The sequence below is a fragment of the Suillus bovinus genome, assembly GCF_016758785.1.
Source record: "Suillus bovinus strain UH-Sbo-P2 chromosome Unknown EDB93scaffold_34, whole genome shotgun sequence".
Taxonomy (NCBI): Eukaryota; Fungi; Basidiomycota; class Agaricomycetes; order Boletales; family Suillaceae; genus Suillus; species Suillus bovinus.
This window is the reverse complement of record NW_024542090.1, coordinates 186,391-204,837: the sequence shown is the minus strand read 5'-3', so window position 1 is coordinate 204,837 and position 18,447 is coordinate 186,391. Positions and strand designations below refer to the sequence as shown.

General features: G+C 47.8%; 6 protein-coding genes across 6 annotated transcripts; 2 read left to right on the top strand and 4 right to left on the bottom strand.

Moving 5' to 3' along the window:
* Positions 1-9: 9 nt before the first annotated feature.
* On the bottom strand, positions 10-1,958 carry EDB93DRAFT_1287074 (nucleophile aminohydrolase; the record flags this gene model as incomplete). The annotated part of the gene is made up of 10 exons (XM_041454518.1): positions 1,520-1,958; positions 1,353-1,459; positions 1,177-1,275; positions 1,046-1,127; positions 765-995; positions 676-715; positions 422-629; positions 276-366; positions 153-222; positions 10-93 (listed from the first exon to the last, which is right to left on the bottom strand). Coding segments are annotated over exons 1-10 (1,104 nt in total), but the record flags the coding sequence as incomplete, so codon positions are not given.
* Positions 1,881-5,762, bottom strand: EDB93DRAFT_1241062 (putative aminoadipate reductase; the record flags this gene model as incomplete). The annotated part of the gene is made up of 15 exons (XM_041451829.1): positions 1,881-2,342; positions 2,394-2,467; positions 2,519-2,595; positions 2,647-2,826; positions 2,872-2,909; positions 2,960-3,241; positions 3,298-3,472; positions 3,534-3,598; positions 3,651-4,181; positions 4,233-4,346; positions 4,397-4,569; positions 4,632-4,929; positions 4,977-5,179; positions 5,425-5,622; positions 5,663-5,762. 15 exons carry the CDS (start codon positions 5,760-5,762, stop codon positions 1,881-1,883), a joined length of 2,970 nt encoding a protein of 989 aa, XP_041306916.1.
* Positions 5,763-7,196: 1,434 nt separating this feature from the next.
* Positions 7,197-10,199, top strand: EDB93DRAFT_1150509 (phospholipase B). The gene is made up of 9 exons (XM_041449678.1): positions 7,197-7,759; positions 7,824-8,025; positions 8,087-8,327; positions 8,380-8,547; positions 8,604-8,738; positions 8,788-8,966; positions 9,016-9,240; positions 9,293-9,670; positions 9,722-10,199. Exons 1-9 carry the CDS (start codon positions 7,309-7,311, stop codon positions 9,852-9,854), a joined length of 2,112 nt encoding a protein of 703 aa, XP_041306915.1. The 5' UTR covers positions 7,197-7,308; the 3' UTR covers positions 9,855-10,199.
* A 755-nt stretch (positions 10,200-10,954) lies between these two features.
* EDB93DRAFT_497001 (uncharacterized protein) lies at positions 10,955-11,918 on the top strand. Its single transcript, XM_041456565.1, has 3 exons — positions 10,955-11,631; positions 11,690-11,776; positions 11,830-11,918. Exons 1-3 carry the CDS (start codon positions 11,086-11,088, stop codon positions 11,863-11,865), a joined length of 669 nt encoding a protein of 222 aa, XP_041306914.1. The 5' UTR covers positions 10,955-11,085; the 3' UTR covers positions 11,866-11,918.
* Positions 11,919-14,498: 2,580 nt separating this feature from the next.
* EDB93DRAFT_1251219 (NIF-domain-containing protein) lies at positions 14,499-16,342 on the bottom strand (the record flags this gene model as incomplete). The annotated part of the gene is made up of 5 exons (XM_041453126.1): positions 14,499-14,705; positions 14,756-14,854; positions 14,913-15,062; positions 15,124-15,228; positions 15,284-16,342. The coding sequence occupies 5 exons, from the start codon at positions 16,340-16,342 to the stop codon at positions 14,499-14,501; spliced, it is 1,620 nt and encodes a 539-aa protein (XP_041306913.1).
* Positions 16,343-16,575: 233 nt separating this feature from the next.
* On the bottom strand, positions 16,576-18,426 carry EDB93DRAFT_1150489 (UV excision repair protein Rad23). The gene is made up of 8 exons (XM_041449677.1): positions 18,252-18,426; positions 18,106-18,202; positions 17,974-18,053; positions 17,601-17,921; positions 17,389-17,550; positions 17,001-17,336; positions 16,813-16,948; positions 16,576-16,755 (listed from the first exon to the last, which is right to left on the bottom strand). The coding sequence occupies exons 1-7, from the start codon at positions 18,291-18,293 to the stop codon at positions 16,829-16,831; spliced, it is 1,158 nt and encodes a 385-aa protein (XP_041306912.1). The 5' UTR covers positions 18,294-18,426; the 3' UTR covers positions 16,576-16,755; positions 16,813-16,828.
* Positions 18,427-18,447: the final 21 nt, after the last annotated feature.

Here is an 18,447-nt window from a genome sequence, read left to right as displayed (position 1 = left end):
CTACTGGTGAATGGGTAGCGCAGTTATAAACACTGACGACTTGTCTGCATCTATAGCAGAGCCAGTCGATGCCGGACGACGCAAAATGGATGCCTGCATGTGGTCATAATTAGCGACCTGTCATTTTTGTACGCCAGTAACTTTGTGATTACCTTGGGTGAGCGTTTGGTGGTGCTTGCGTATGCGACCGCCATGCTTTCTGTAGTGAACGCGCACCATAACCTTGCTGTACAATAGATATGTCTGGTGAACAAATAAGATACTATGCGAACGACTTGCCCACTGCTTCGTCATCTTCGCCTTGTTCTTTCGTCAACAGCAAAACTCCTGCATTTGGCATCCGCTCCCCTCGTTGATATAATGGTTCTATGACAGCCACGATTTATTAAGCAACGCAAATTGCTGCAGTATGCAAACTTACCAGTAAATTGCTGATTCAATATTCGAAGCAATACGTGATGTGCGTCAAGCTCGCTATCATCTGATTGCCGGGACTGTAAGGCTTCGCCCAGCGCACGGGCCAGTCCGCCTCGCATGATGTGCTCCCCTGCTCCAGAAATGCTACATGCCATCCCATAACATCCACTGCGCGACTGCTGCGCCCAGCACCCGGCTCCAAAGGTAGCTGCCTGTCCAGTTCAGTCCCAAACATCGCCGGATCTCCTGTAGACTTACTTCACCAATACGACCAGAATATTTTAAAAGCAGCCCACCGCTAAGTACCGTTTGTGACTCTTCAATCATGAGAACCGTGTCTGACATACCTTGAAACGCCAGCAGCGAGATTGCCTTCATTATCCCAGGCCACCGCGCCAACCGTGTCCTGCATGGCATCTTGAGGCAAGCTCCCTGGATCCCCATCAATGGGGTGATCCAGTCGCGATTTCCACTTCTTCCACTCGTGAGTCGCTCGCGGTGATATCATCTCGTTTGGAGCAACGGTCTGGATACCTCGTGATAATGCAAACGAGTGCGCTCCGGATGCGACAAGAGTCCTCGTCGGGACTCAGGACTCTCATTCCATGAAAGGGGCACTGTTACTCACATGGGGCGTATGCGCCCGAGAGGGTCGGATTCTCTGGAATGCCTCAACAATGCCGAAGCCAGTTTTATTGGATTTTTTAGTCCTGCCTTTCTTAAGTCAGCCAAGATAAGCTGTCACAGAGATCGCCGAACCTGGAACAGCACCAACGCTGCCAAAATCCCCTGTCAAACCGTCCATGACAGCCGCATCACATTCTACAGTGCCGTCGATGGTCAGATTGGAACCATAACCTAACGAAAGGTTGAAGAAGATCGGATAGTGAACGTTATCGTGATGTGCAAGTGAGGACTGGAACAAAAACCCGTACCTGCGTTGAGGTATTCATCATCCTCAAGAACAGCTATGGCTCGCTCTACAACCGAAAGGGCAGAGGAGTCATCTAGTGGTGATCCCCGCAAAGCCTGAGTACAAGCCCTAGTGTAGTTATGACTTGGATGAGTTTGACATGATATCGCGGAGTTGTTCTGACATTACCGTTTCAAAGCACTTTTAACACTTTGTTCTGACACAACTCCATGATATCCTGCCCCTCCGTGCACTGCAACATATACACAACGGTCCTTCATCAGCACCTGGATCGATCAGTACTTACGGATTGTCTGACAGGTCTGGTCATGGTCAAACAGCCTCTCTCACTATCCCGAATAGGAACTTCTAATAGCCCCAAAGGCTAGACGGACTGGTCACGAGTCTAGGACCATACATATATAAGCACATATGCAATATCTCTATCTGGGATCAGCTGACGAGACGTAGCATATCAGTAAGCCTTAAGCCAGGGACGAGGTTTCTCATAACGAAGGTTATTCCATTCACGAGCTTGGATCAACTGCTTTCAAGCCAAAAAACCTGTCTCTCTCCATGCCTCTACCCACTTCCCCACCAGTCCAACATCAGCAATAGGTGCGCTCCTGAGATTCTTACTTGCTTTCTCAGTTTTCACAGTCAGTAATGGGTACCGCGTAGCCAATTCCTCTTGTCCATATTTGTTCTCAAAAAAGGTCAACAGCTTCCGGCTTGGGTTGTTCGCTTCATCAACAGGGCTAGCCCGCAAAGCCTTGATCCACTCATGCCTCGGGAGGACTTTGAATTTCAGGCCGGCATGCTGGAGAGACGAGAGGATCGACGTCCACGGCACAAGCTTTGGGTGAATCACGTTCCAAACCGGGCACTCTCCCAAGGGCGAGCATTGAGGGGGAATATTGACCAGATCGATGATAGCCTTTGCTGCGTAGTCCACTGGGAGCCAAGAAACTGACTCATCAAGGTTGGGAAGGATTCCAATTGTATCTGTGCACTGTCACGGAATATGACAATCACAGATATCATGGATAACAAGTTTTCATACCTTGATGATGAGCGAAATAGCTTCTGTCTCATTCCACACGCCATTCCGAGAGTCTCCCACCATTTGGCCAATTCCTGCATGCACTTTAGTGACTATTCCACCCGTAATGAAAGAACATGTCTCACGTAGCACGCCAGCCCGAATAGGTGTCTGCTGGGAGGCAACTTGACAGAGCTTCTCAGTAATCCACTTCGATTGTGCACTGACTAAAGTCAGAAATCTGTGTCAACTGCGCGAGGTACGAGCTGCTCACTAGCCCATCTCCTGAGCGACAGAGGGATCGTCCGTAATGGCTTCTGGAATCGACTCTGGTCCTGGCCAAGCTGCGACAGCACTGATCGAAGATGCGAAGTAGAAGTCTGCTGGTCTGGGATGAGGCGACGCCAGGGCAAGGTTGATTAAATTGACAGCTCCACGGATGTGAGGTTCGAAGCTATTGCTCTGTCAGTTAGTTTTCATCAAATTGAGGTGGACTTGCCTAGAAATGCCAAGGTTGAAGTTGACCGCCCAAGCGTTCTGCACGCAAAATTGACGAGAATGGACCAAGAAATGTTTTCAATGCTTACGTGAATGATCAGTGTTGCCCGTGTCGCGATTTCATTGTACACGTCTGTCTGGATTCCAAGCTTGTCGGTGGACAGGTCGGAGGCAAGAGCTTTGACTCGCGTCTGAACCTGCTCATAGCGAGATAATAGCTTCCTTGTCCTCATGGAAGCTGCTATGCGGCTGGACGCATCTGCATCGTCCTTTGCTCTGCACAAACAGTAAACAGTGGCCACAGAAGGGTCCGAAAGAAGTTCATCCAGAATATATGCTCCCAGAGACCCAGTCGCGCCAGTCAAGACAACCTACATCAATATCGCAATCAGACGTAGACCTTTGAAAAGTACAACAGCGGACTCACAACACGAGGGGTGACTAAGCTGCGTGCAGCTCCATTCGTTCCGTCGACATCAGCCTTGTGGGTATAAGTGAAAGAGCTGTACTTCTTAACAAGTTCCAGCACGATCTCGAGCGAGCTTCGTTGTGCTAGAGCAGTTTCATCGCCAGAGGACAGTGCAATCAGGAGTCGAGCAATCCTATATGTTAATTTTAGCCAAGGCTACATACAGTGTCATGCACACAAGGGGACAAACGTACTGCGTGATGGATGGATGCTCGAAAACGGTGTTGGGCGCTAGCTTCTTGCCACCTAGGTAAATCTCCTGCGCCATTATTCAGCTTACAAGCACCAATCAGCAGAACGCTTAAGCTGACTCTCTGAATAGTATTCCGTATTCTGCTAGACTGCAACGAGTCTAGCCCAAAATCGAAAAGGTCAGTGTCATCTTCTAGGCTGTTGATGGGTGTATCGACCGTCTTGCCGATTACGCCTCTAATGACCGTCCTCGCGTCCACCTCATCGGTCAGTTTTCTCTTCCCATCCTCGTCTATGTCACCCTCTAGCCGTTTATAGGCCTCATTGATGATGCCCTCGAACTCCTTATACACCCGGGGTCTCAGGATGCTGCCCTTATCAGCACGAGGAATTACTGTGCCGTAAGGGAGAAATACGAGAGCTTCCGACGCAAGTTGTGAGTGCGAGGGAGCTTCGGCATTGGCGAGGGCGACGATAGGCGCTACAAGCTTGACAAGCTCCGAAGGAGAGCAGTCTTTCACGATTTCGGTTGGAAGAATCAGAGCTCCAATCTGAATGCGGCCGGCACCGAAGATGATGGCATCCGCAACGTAGGGCGACGAGCGAAGGGTGAGCTCCATCGGGACAGGATTTGTCTTCTCGCCGTTAACCTGTGCATGTTATTAGATAAGAGTTATCTTGATTTGATTTAATATCCACACCATGACCAGGGTGTCGTCGATTCTCCCGATGAACTTGTATGCATCTGGGATATTGGGATGCTTGATAAATAGATCTTTTGTTGCGTATGACCCATCGGGTTGGTTACTCATAACCTTCGCCGGTTAGTGAGACAATGTAATCCAATAGTAGTATATATACTTGCCTTCATGGGCCAGCCGTCTAAAATGAGTAGCTCATAAGTATCACCGCCTAGCGGTACGAATCGTAGGTAGTCGTTTACATTCGTTTTCACATACGGCCCCTTAGCGCGCACCCAATTCCAGCCCTTGTCAGTCTCGAAGTCCCGGAAAGACGTCATGAGTTGACCCATTTCAGCTATATTGAAATGAGGTATACTGAATGTCGAGTTTCTTTCAACCTGTCAAAGTATCACTCACTAAGACCATAATGGCCTACCAAGCGGATACCCTCGTTGACAAGGAAGTCGCCGAGCTCCTCAGGACAAGCACTACCGCCGAACATGACAAGTTTGAGGCTCCTGAGGACCTGCAGACCTTCAGTAGTCTCGGCGAGGAGTTTCAATGCCAGAGGAACGCCAAATAGAGCCTCCACGTCCGGAGCTTGCTCGAGAAGCTTGATAACATTGGTAGAGGTCAATGGTATTGATCCGGTTGGGAAAAGGTACAGTGGTTTTGCAGCATGGATTGCGCGATAAAGGTTGGAGTGGCCGTGTCCCTGAAGGCAAAATGAGTGAATTCTGGTAAGACATGGATGCGACATACATGGTATAATGGCAAGGTCGTTAAACTCGTAAGACCGAAATTCATGATGCAGTTGCCGATAGCCGCTTTGTTTGTTGCAATAATTGGTTTGGGGAAACCAGTAGACCCGCTCGAGTGGATTATCGTGACTGGAAGAAGATATTCATCCTCCCACTTTAAGATAGGGTCCCATCGCGTCTTCTCTGGGTAAAAAGAACGTGCAGCTGAGCCGAAGACGTCAGATGAAGGCTGGTTGATGATTGTCACAGAACCGGGGTTGCTGAGAAGGGTAAGCGCGGCTGTTGCGGAGGGTAATAGCACGTCTTGCACTATCATGTGGGTTGCGTTCGTCACGGTCAACAGATGGGCAATTGCGGGAGGTGAGTTATTCGGCGACAAGAAAAGCACACCTATGGAAAGATTGGCAAAGTCAGAGCAAGACCATGACTTCCATGTGCAGTGCACTAACAGTAGCCCATTCGATAGAGCGCCATCTCGGTGACTACATAATCTATGTTGCTAACGCCTAGAAGTCCGACGGTCATCCTACTGGTGACGTCTCCTTTGGAACGTCCATTCAGTAATCCGTTGTCCCGTAGGTGGTGGGCAAACAAGGATGCTGAGGCATCGAGGTCGGCCAGAGTATACTTGATGTACTTGGCGGCCACTATGAATTTCGCCCACAGAATTTAAACAGTATGTCGTACTTACATTGAAATCCTTATCTGGTATGCCCAAGATCTCAATGTTTGGGTAATCGCGAGTGCGTTCAGCAATAAGGTGATTGAACGAATATATCGTGGACATGATACTTGAGTTGTTCTAAAGTATATCTGAAGGTGTCGTCGTTGATGTGATAAATTCGGGCCTGTTTTAAAGCCCTCTTTAATCAGCTCAATAGATTGCTTAAGCAGTATTTTGAACCGACCGACGATTTCCGATGTCTTCCAGTATCACGAATATGTCACATGGCGGTTAAAGTGGGGGCCGGGCTAGCGGTCCGGCAGGGCGAGGGCAAATGTTTGCGGACCGCGCCTAGCACTGGCACAACCACCTGGTTTGATCCTCTAGAATTTTCCTGACGAACGTTATGCAAGGGCAGTTCAGATGTCCAAAATCGTGCGTCTACGGTCTATCATGATGGAAGACCAGGCATTCGTACGAAACTTCGCTGTAATCTCAGCAACATTTGCGCATGTTCCATGAATGGTACCGGCACGCTGCTGCTCCTTATCTCGGTCGACGAAGATTCGTGGTACGACAAAGGCTTTGTAAACACGACACATGTTCGAGTTAGTCTAAACTGGTCGCAGTAATCTAGTATAACACAAACTTACTTATTATTGGATTTGATTCGGCTTGTTGAAATATCTGGCCAATTATAGTTTCTCCTTGCGACTCGTCTTTTTTTAAAGATAACGGGTGCCTAATAAACTGACGAACCCGAACAGAATCCTTCTGATTGGACCCAGAGAAGTCACGCAGCAACGCGCAACTCGGGGATTCGATCGATTCGACATCGACGTGCGGGAGAAATTTGCAAGGTGCTCAATTATACCATCCAAGCATTGGCTCATCTGTGACCGGGGTGGTACGACTTGAATTGTCAAAGTGAGGCTTCATTCTAGATGGATCCGATAGAGTCTCGTATCAGCCAGAACTGTCTCAGATGTATCAGCAAGCTAGTCAAATGATAGGCAATGGGCATTTGTAAGGAAGTTTGAGAGGGTAGCTTACAAGCATAAGTGTAGCTGCCAGTGAGAAGGAAATTTAGACAGTGTCGGTAGAGGCGGCTGTCACGGTCGTAGTCGTCAAACTTGAAAGTGCCACTAGAAGTCAGGCCTCGAGCATTGAAGCTAGGCGCCGCTCATTAGTTAGTAGCTTAGTCGGCCCTAGTTCAAGTTCTCCCCTGCTCTTCCTCTAGCTAGGGGCTCACCCCTCGAGCTCGAGCCTCAAGGCCTCAGCGCTCAGATGCTCATGATCAACGTTAAACGTTAAAGTCTTGAGACATGTCCGACAGTTTCCAGAAGTTGCCTTACTGAAGACCCCGAGGAGCCCATCTTTGTCAATTCCAACAATTATTCCGTCGCACAACCTTTCAGATCAGTACTGCAACCGTTGGGCGGACGACCGTCATAAAGTGTCTGGGGTCATTGAATGGAGCTTGAACGTATACCCGAACTTACCTACAACTTTGTAGTAAAACAATCGAACCAAAATTTTCGGACAAGTATACTAAACAGGGACCATGTGAAGATCATACCTGCGTACTAACACAGCCAGTCACCTTACAACAACACAGCTCTCCTTTCAACTTGTATTCCCCGACAACAGTGATGCAGTGTGCACCTCTATGACTTATCCTGCCCTATTCATCTCTCTCGCTCTCCATATCATATTATCTTGTGTTCTGAGTTTCACTGTCGCCCAGAACCCAGTTGATACATATGCTCCGACAGTCAATGTGAATTGTCCAGAGACACCCAACTCGCTCGTGCGAACTTTCACACCACAGAATCAGATCCTGAACGCATCAGAAACGGAGTATATCACGTCCAGGGAGTCCTATGTAATCACACAGGCGTGGTCTAACTGGCTTGGCAATGCGTCGGATATAGGATACGACTTCGAAAATTTGGGGGGCAAATTTCCCAGAATTGGCATTGCTATTGGAGGCGAGGGATACCGCACTGCGCAATTTGGCGCAGCAGTATTGTCAGGGTTGGATTGGAGAAACACCACTGCCAGAGAGAGGGGGACCGGAGGACTGTTACAAGTCGCGTCTTACCTCTCAGCCTCGTCTGGTAAGTGTTCTATCGGATCAAAGCTTATTATAAGCTTTGATGATGCTGATCACTGGTATCTTAGGTAGTTCGTGGCTGCTCGGGTCACTTCTAATGAATGATTGGCCGTCAATTACAGAACTGGTTTACGGGAATGGACGAAATTTTTCGGGATGGATGTTAGACCTTGACTTGATAGTGCCATCATCACCGTTAGTCAACGATAGAAATAACCAAGAGTATTGGGGCAGTATCCTGGCGAGTGTTGAATCAAAGGCAGACACACTGTACGTTTCTTCACGGGAACACTGCACATCTATTATCAGGCTGATCTCCCCGCCTTTTCAGTCCTACTAGTGCAACTGACCTATGGGGTCGGATGATTTCATATCACTTCTTGAATGAAACCACTCGAGGCAACTTCTATACCAATCAAACTGGTCACGGCGCTGGTCAACTATGGTCCCAAGTGTCTCTCCTGCCGAGTTTTCAAAATTACACAATACCATTACCGATAGTAGCCGCTGACTCGCGCGAAGCAGGCTCAGGGTCGACGACGGCTGTGCCTCTGAATTCAACTGTTTATGAGGTCAGTATTTAAGCTTTAAGCGCAGAAACGCATCTAGAAATGAATGGTGTAGATTACACCTTTTGAATTTGGGTCGTGGGATCCAAGTCTTTCAGCAATGCTACCGCTGAAGTTTGCTGGGACTTATTTGGCAGACGGTCTGCCGGCTAACCCATCAGCTTGCGTCACTGGTTTTGATCAGGCGAGCTTTGTTATGGGTACAAGTTCCAGTTTCTTTAACGTATGTCATCTTATACCTGTGAATTACTCTAGTCTCGACCTGACTTACTGTTGCAGGCAGTCTTGAATGTTACCGACGGCAATTTTGGGTTCGATACCTCTGATGGAGATGAAGCCGGCATGAACTTTATTTTTGACCAGTTGGTGTCGCATACACCGTCCAATGTCATGAATGCGGCCAACTGGCCCAACGTTCGTATTATCATTTCGATTCACAGCACTCACCTGACCGTGTCTACAGCCATTCAAAGGTATCAATCCCGGGACTTTTCAAGACTCGTCTGCAGACCAGCTCGAACTCCTTGACGGAGGTTCAAACTACGAGAAAATTCCCCTCAGCAGCCTGCTTGTTAATGCTAGAGGACTGGATGTAGTAGTTGTCATTGATGGTAGTGCGGATGATTCAAACTATTGGCCAAAGTGAGTACTCATCAACAATCTACGATAAGTAAGTACTAACTCCTGCCAGCGGTACATCACTGCTAACTACTTTCGAGCGGATATCATCAATACTCTCGTCTTCGCATCAGCCGATGCCGCCCATACCTTCAACTGCTGCCCAGTTTGTTTCCACAGGCGTCAATATGCGCCCAACATTTTTTGGCTGTAATCTCACTCAGGGCCAACCAGCTTACCCCGTCATCATATATCTTCCTAATGCGCCTCCGCTAGATGGTAGCGCGCCAGCCACGAAGTACGTCGCGTGTCTTGCATCATTCAAAGATAATGCCAATATCATTTTGTAGCACTGGTGATACACAATTCTCCTACACATCCAAGTTCACGGCCGTGTTCATAAACCAAGCGTTCTCGAATACCTTGGGTGGCTTCGAACCAAACACAACTTCTCCGGATCCGTATTGGGGACAATGCTTGCAATGTGCTGCAATCGATCGCGCAGTTACTCTACGATCCGATTTCTGCTCGCAATGTTTTGCCCAGTATTGCTACGATCCAAACAATCTTCCAAGCAAATCAGAACTCCCAAGCAGACAATTTGCATTCGTGGACCCTGATCCGGGCGGTCTGCAGAAAGTTGAACAATGGTTAGAAGTCAATAAGAGCTCACTGGCAGGGATTATTGTTGCCATCGTAGTGGGTATTGCAGGGGTTGTCGGTTTTATGTGAGTAATCATACAGCTACCTGAACGTGATGACTCAGTGATCACATGTAGTTTCTGGTGGCGGCGGAGGAGAGCACGCATGTCTACGTATTCTCGTGTCGACGAGATTCGAGAGGATGACGAACCATGGAGGTATTATGATAGTGGCTCGTTGGAACTGACGCCTCGAATGACGATCACATGATTCCCTGGCACGATCTCAGCTGTCAGATGACAGTATTACTGCCCGTCTTTCCCGCATCATATACTATGCTTCATAAAGGACTACGGGATATGGGTAACTAGAGGTATGTCGAACTCAGATTGCTATCACTAGTACTATTGTCGTTATATATACCTCGGAGTCGCACTAATGACACGTTAATTGATATACTCTCGGTACCAAGTCGATGCGATCGTCTATACCGTACACAAATGCACGTCATGATCGATTGAACTTGTCGTTGATATAGAGGGTGATAGTGCACTTCCCAGTCTTACGACTTCGTGAAAACCGTCTTTATTTACGCGCTGGTGCTGTCTGATGTCAGGTGATCTATATAGAACTTATCAACTTGCAGCCACAAGTGCGTTTTGCATATCAAATTATCAATCATCCATTGACCATCTTGAATACATCACGCAATTTATCATGTCCCGGTTGATTCTTTGTCTTTTCAACGCCATCATTCCGTCATGCTGTCGAAAGTCGCTCGAATATGTGGTTACACCACCCTGATCAACGCGAAGCAACTTTCTGCTTAACATAAGTTGCTCACTACTTCGAGCTGTATTGAAACCGCAGGGAGTCGGTGGAATAGCAAACGCACCGTTGAATTTTGATGTCGCGCGGTAAATCGATGGTGGCTAGCGTGCTAGTCACCTAGTGGCACCAGTAAGCGTAAGGTTTCTCCTCGTCATCCTTTGTTCTTATCATTGCCTTTGCCTGAGAAACAGGTAAAGTATCAGCATGGTAACAGCCACAAGCAAATTAATACTCATTCTCAAAGTTGAAGGGCGTTTCAACCTTTGTTTATAGTTCAACAAGGATAAAGGATAATGATACCATCCGCTTAGGTCTTTGCAGCTGGTGATGTGTGCCAATTTACTGTCACAATGCGCTGATACTTAGTTGGGGTACTGAATTATCCAGTCGCGTGCCGATAATTGGCATCAACTATGGTAGCAACATGCTTTGATCATTGTACCCTTCCACAAGTTCCCCCCTTGTGCCAGTCACCCTCGTAATCGACACCGGTGGCACGATCTGACCACCGCACCTTACGCTGTGGTTGCTTCCAGACAATCAGAAGTTGGCACGCACAGCTTATTATTTGAAGAAGCGTTGTGGTCCTATCAGGAACTATTTAAGTAGTACGTCTACTCATTCCCTTCTTCTCATCATTTCCTCCTTCTCCTCATCACTAGTCATCACTATGCTTTCTGGTGATCGACGCTGTCTAGGCCTAAAGGCTGCTCTGAATTCGATTACTCCTTCATCTCTATCAGTACCCCAATCATCGAGTGCTCTGCCCGACGTGCCCGACATCACGCATCTCCCCATCCCCATCCCTCCCATCTCTAAGATCGCAGAGGATACTAACACAGCAGAACCGACTTCAAATCACCCTGACTCTCTGCACCCTTCTCACTTCGAGCTGGCCAATCCTCCAGGCAGATCAGAGGTTTCCACCCCGCGACTCCCTCAACTGTCATACGTGAAAGGTCCCTTTCGTGCTTGGCGCCGCTTGTCAGTGGAAGGTTTTGCCACAGCTATAGCAGCTGAAGACATAGCATCGGGCCGCTTGGTGTGTCTCAAGGTTTTTAGGAAGAACCGGCTTCAGGAGATGGACGAAAGTCTTCGAATGGAGTTGGAGGTATACAAGCGTCTTGTATGCTCGAGGGAGTTTTGTCCTGCAACGATGTTCCTTATGGAATTAGAAATGTCGTTTCAGACGAAGAAAAACGTTTGTTTGGTTATGGTACGCGCTTCTCCCCTATGCGCTATTTGAGCTGTTTCAATTTTTTTCGATTCTTCAGGACTTGATGGCATATGATTTATCGCATCATATGTTGAAGGGATATGCATACTGCGTCCAGAATGCTCGCAGGTGGAGCGCGCAACTAGTAAGTAGGTTTAGTCCTTAGTTTTTCGATGTCTCACCACTCCGACCTTGAAGGCACGTGGCATCAACGCTTTACCCATCGTGATATAAAAGCAGAATACGTTCTAGTCAATATGCGACAGAACGTGCGTATTGCTGATTTCGGGCTCATTTATACGACGACCCGCAACTCCTCAATCCATCATGGGATTATTCGTCAAGCTTCAAGGGAACTACCCATTGTATGGTGCCAGACATCCTGCCCAACAAGAAAAATACATATTCTATAAGGTATGGGACGCCCGTAGACTGGTGGGCGTTCGGATGTGTCCTGTACCAGCTTATTTGGCCGCCGAACCATAAGGCACGTGCTGCGTCTTGCTTAGTCGCTATATTACTGATACCACCTCGCCAGACGCTCTTTAAGTCGACGAGCGCCATAAGGGAGTATGTTTCCTGGCACTCCGAGCATTGCAGAATATCCGACTTGTTCCCAGCGTTTTATCAGATTGATTCACTTGTGGTCGATTTACTTGTAGGGGTGAGCTTTGTGTTGTATATGTTATAACGCTATCACTTACCTATACCGTGATAGTTACTCCATCCCCTCGCCACAATACAGTACGGATTTCGACAGATTACAATTCACCGATATTTCTTAAACCACGGTGGCACGTCGGAATCTCACGAGACCTGCTGTTGTGGTAGGTTAAATTTGATTTTTCTGCAGTGAACATCACTCTTAAAATTTATTAGAGCTCTCCAGCGCGAAACAGAGACAGAAATGTGGCAAAAACTGTGGGATGAAAAGACCAGTGCTAAAACAGATAAAATCTTGCGCCGCGACCCTGTTGGATCGTCGACGTACGTTTCAAATGTGGATTGGAGAAAGCCCAGACCGTGAATTGTTTCTTTCCTATGATACCAGCCTGTCGTCGTTTCATTGCGAATTTCTCTATATCAAGCTTCTAACTCCACTGTAACACCCTTCTTGCTTACTGCAAAGAATCATTATTCTATGAACCTTAGCATTTCCATCATTTTTGTTTGCATGCATATTTCACACTTTTCCTCCCATCGTTCGTTTCTTATCCTAAGTGTTTTCTGGAACGGGCTTGGATAGGTTGAAGGTTTCAATGACAGCTGGTTCGAAAGTAAAGCCCCATGATGTTGCTAGTGCACGTGGTTCCCTTTATTCTGTCTCCATGGATTCTCACATACATTCTCACCCTCCGGAGTCCAGGAAGTCTCTAGACTAAGAGCAACCATTAATCGTTACTGATTACAACAGTCACTAACGGCCTGCGAGTCAGATCTGATCTTTTTCAATTCACATCCATTGAAGTACTCCGCCCCTATGTCGGCCAACACTATCTAGCCTTAGGTTCACAAATGCCCCAGCATGAGGCTTACCTTAGTCATTTTAGATGCGAATGTTTGATGAGGATGAATCGATATAAAACTACTAATGATATAAGTTACCCATCTATTCCTCGTGCTCGCCTCCACAGTACGAGTCCGGCCGGACATTTTGATCGCTGGCAGGTGGCTATGCGATGGCGATCAGTATTTGCACTGGAGGAGGGGTGCATGGTCAAAGTTGGCAAGGAGAGGATGACCACCGAGCCTGATGGTGCACTGAAGTTGTGAAACATGCATCTGGCAAACGACCTTACATACCTGCAAGTCTATAACCAGTTAAAAAACGTTCATCTATAATCACAGCATCAACATTCAAATATTCATTGGTCGATTGTGATTCACGCTGCGTGATCATTAATTATATAGACAACCGCGTCGCGAGTGCTCACGTGATGAAAACCAGTCGCGTCCCACGATTTCAACAGAGCGGGTGAAATATAATATATAATCGTGAATATGTAACATCATCATAGAAGTTCGTCAGGATTTCGTGCTTTTGTGTGTAAGGAAGATAGAAAGAAAGCTTAAGGGAAAAAGAAAGAGAAGGAAGGAAAGTGGTGCGTCGCCGAGTGAAATAATCATTCAATAAAACAAGGAAAATGCTAAGCTACAGCGACGCGAGTAAAAAATGAGGTGTATGTATCGCGATACTTTTAGTCGCAAGATGGAGATTGCCAGTGACGATCGACGTGTATGAATGCATCCATGAATGGGAGAAAAACTGCCTGGAGATGGTCAGATACTTGGTCGAGAGCTGAAATGAACAAAGAAACGCACCATGAAGGCATGCGACCATACTACGGAGGAAGACAGGGAAGAGTGTGCGAGGAAAATGCCAGAGTAGCTACTTCATATGAAACCAGCCACAGAGCAAAAAATAATAGAACGGGGCAATAATGTCAAATTGTAACACAGAAGCGATTACGTGGAAGAGTTTCGATGCAAGAACATACGTGGAGTGGGATGGAAGACAAAGGGTATCATCATCAAAGTTTTGCCAATACACTTGGGCGTTGAGAGTCATGTTAGATATGTAGGGTATATCGGGCATGGGAAATCGTAACAGATGCAGGATGGGTGAAGGGAGACATGATAAGAGCAATGCGGAAAGAGAAAAGATCGCATAATCGGCCAAAGGCGCCATCGAGACGTAGAGCAAGGATGCGATAGAACTTGGGGTGGTGCACAACGTGCATTGCATTGACCTATAAAAAAAACAGAAGAGCCCGACCAGCATCACAACACTCAAGAGAATTTGTGCTCGCGAGCCTACTGCTCTTCTGTAATATTCCTCTTCCTCGTATCCCATATACCCACTACACCTACAGACCGCCATCCAGGACGCCCCGAACATCTCTCACTTCGGCAAGGTCCGAAAGGAAGGGACAAAGATCGGTGAGTTCTGTGTCATGTGGGTCATTGAACCACGATGAGACAGGGACCGCATTGTTGGGGTGAAAAATGTATGATGCTGGAGAGTTGTCCAGGATGATGGTATCTGCAATAGGACGGCCCAATTGGGAGAGATCCTACATAGAGCAAGTTAGCAACAAAACGAACAGGAAGATGCTTCCATTACCTTGACGTAATTCCCCTTGTGATTATAGCAACTCTCTCTGAATAGTCGATGCGACACTACTTGATGAATGTCCAGCTTATCTAAGACTGGGTCTGCATACTGCACACGATAAAAATCAGTCGACAATATCAAGGAGATAAAAATAAACCCTTCGAACCTTGCTTAAGCTAGCAGTGAAGACCACCACCTCGTAAATTTCGCCCATCTTCTTCAGAAAATTGTCGACCCCCGGGCGCTTGATCACGTACACATTGTGCCAATGGTATTCAATTTCCACAGGAACAACGTAATCCGCGTGTTGAATGGACTGTAGAGCGGCCAAAAAACGTGTCAGAAGCACCACTAGATGGAGACACCGAAAAGTCCACCTTAAAGCTGCTGTGTACAAGGGTCTCGTCCAAGTCGAGAACGAGACACTTGCGCCCCACGTGGTGAGGCGCTATTGGTGGCAGGAGCGGGCGCAATTCGCCATCCTTATTTTGAAACCGAATCAGTTTTAGCGTCATCAAGAGGTATTAAAAAACTCACAGGCCCTATCGGAATACCTGCACCTCCATTAAGGATCAGAGCATCTTCATCGTCTTCCTCCATCGGTTCCCCTTCTTCTACCTCGGGCTCTTCCGGTTCTCCGTGACCCTCTTCGTCAGTGAAACTCCCTTCTGAATCGGTTGCTGTATGCGAGGTGTCTCCAGCGTGTGGGGTGGTGCCTGCAGATGGCGTTTGTAATACATCTACAGGAGTTGATAGTGAGGGAGGGGGAATGTCTGCACCAGTCGATCCTGGAGGTTGGACTGCTCCGCTGGTCATCCCCTCTGTTTCAGATATTGGGAGGAGAGCCTTGGTTGGCGTAGGGGGCACAATAACCTCGATTTCTGCAGGGTCGGTTTCTGCTGCAGGAGGGGATACCTCTACCACAAGATTTGGCTTTTCCCGTTCCTGTTCCTTGACTTCAACCTGTTTTTCGGTGGGCGCACTGGTATCGACTACGGGCGCTGAGGCACCATTAGCAGTGCCAATGGCCTTGTGTTGCGTGGCGTCGTCGACATCAACTTCAATCGCATGTGTACGATCGCTGGGAGCAACACATGGCACAAGCTTGCGCACGAGTTTGACGATGAATGATTCCTTCTTCTGAGAACCTCTGACAGACCTGTTCTCGTCTCTAGAATGATTATTGGAAGTAGTCTTCTCGCGTGCAGAGCTAGACGAAGCAGTTGAAGATTTAGTGGTTTTTGACGCAGGTTTGACCTTCCTAGAAAATCGACGAGCGGTGCTAGACGTAGCGCTTGTAGAAGTTGTATTAGGATGGGTCTGGGATGTAGCTAATGAACCCTTGTCCTTGTCTTTCTCCTTTTCACTAGGCTTCACGGTTTCGCGTTCGGCTGGTGAAACGAAGGTGGAAACGGTGTTAGAAGGGTTTGGGTTAACATCCTTGTCCGCTTCCGAAGACGATGTAGGTGACTGCCCGTGCGCTTGCGCACTAGTGTCTACGCCTGTAGAGCCATTCCCGATGGCTGGCGTTTGAGACGCCTGCTCGCGCGTCTGAACGTCCTTGTCGTCCGCTGGTGGCGAGTCTTGAGATGCCATGGGATGGAAAGCTAGAACAAGCTGTAAAAATAGTTGGTAACTTTTCAAACCGAATGACAGTAATGATGCTTGCGGTATTGGAAAAGCTTTGGGTATGCTGGGGGAAAAGGAAAGAGAGGATGGATGAAGGACGAGAAGGCGGCCAAGCAACACACCACAACAACATGCGGATACTGTCTTGCTCGTACGTTATCCAAATTCACAACGTTCACACGCGGTAAAATACACGCTGTCTATAGTACAATGTTTGCATTATGACTCCGCGGGTTGACTTGGACACACTGAAGCTTAATAGGCAGGGCTAAGGTACTTCGGTTATACCAGAAACGCCTATTCTCTGATCACCCCGCGAGCTGAAGCACTCCTTCAACAATAAATAGGTCATTTTGATGCAGGGTCACAACTCCATCCAGCTTAAATCAGCCTTGAATTACTACATGAACCATAACAATGCAAAGAACTTCACAAACACGTTACAGTCCATCATTAGTCCTCATCATCATCAAAACCTGTCTCAAACAAGTAATTGGCTGCAAGTTCCTCATTCTTATCGCACGCCAGATATGCTTCAGCAGCTTTCTGGCGCGAGAAACCCAAAGCCTCCAACTATAACCACGTATAATAAGCGCAAGTTCAGAATGCGTGTGGACGAACTTACACGACCAATCGCAGCCTGCTCCTCCGGCGTAATATGTATTACTTGTGCGCCGGGTGGCACAACACCATCGCCTTCAGCATCGTCACCCCCATTAAGCAAATGCATTAATGCTTCCGGGTTACTTTCCAATAGTTGTCCAAGGTGTGGATTTTGCTCCATAATTTGCTGAACTAATGGCGCAAGCAGATTTGGGTTAGTTTGGACCAGCTGACGCAATTGCTGAACTTGGGGGTGGTTTCGAAGGGCCTCTAGATCAATTTCACCAGCTCCAGCTCCCACACCGGCAGTTGCCGTACCTCTGCCACCAGGTTGCTGCTGCTGCTGTTGTTGCGCAAGCTACGCTTGCGTGGATTAAAGTCCAATTAAAAAAATTAATCAGGGTACTAACTTGAAACAAATTCTGGGGTTGACCAGTTGGGGCAACTGGGGCAGGCTGGGCTGTGGGTGCGGCGGGTGCAGGTGCGGCAGGAGTAGTGGGTGCTACACCTCCCGTCTGCGCTGGTGGCGCGGCGGGACCTGCTGCTTCATGCATGAGATGCGCAGGAATGCCCTGTAGTTTAAATAAGTATCAGACAAACAAAATGTGTGGTATTGAACTACCGTCATCAAGTATTCGACAGCACGATCAGGGTTGTTAAAACTGGCTCTCAGCGCACGAATGACTTGTTCACGTTCGAAGCCCATCTCAACCATATTACTGATTGTCAACTGGAGTGCTTCTCCAGTCAAAAAGCTGCCGTCAGCCGTTACTGCGGGGGCAGCAGAAGGGGCAGATGGCGCGACAGGTGCTGGTGCTGGTGCTGCTGGTGCTGATGCTAGAACTTGAGGTGCTGCCGGGGCGGGTGCGGTAGTCTCTGGCTGTGGCGTCGATGTTGATGCCGAGGCAATTACCGGGGGAGGTTGAGCTGGCGTAGGTTTAGACTGACGATCGAGGTAAACTTGGAATCTGAGGCAGGTGGAAACCACTGCAAACCTTTGAAACCATCAATACCAAAAAGTCCTTTTCCTTGATCTCGCACGACGCAACCGTCTTGTCATCTGTAAGAATCTTGCCTGTGTTGCTGGATGAATACTGTGATGCTGCGAAATGACGGTAAAGTTGTACCAGAAAATATGAGCTTTTGGCTTTCTACAGGGTGTCCCTGTGTGTTGGATATCTTCTGCTTCAGATCTGCGATGGTTTCTGACCCCTCGGCTTCGAGCTTTTACTCGCATAAGGGATTGTTAAAGACAACAGGTGACGTTACGCACCTGGAATATCTTCTGCTGGAGCGTCTTTATCGTTAACTTCATGATGGAAAATTAATAATCTGATACGGCTACAATCGAATTTCGGTCTTTGAGCTTGTCGATGTCTTACCGATGGTGATCTGAGCTTCAAGAGCAGACTGACGCGTTTTACTATCTTGTCACGCTTTGTGATGATGTGTTGTCACGACGTTATATC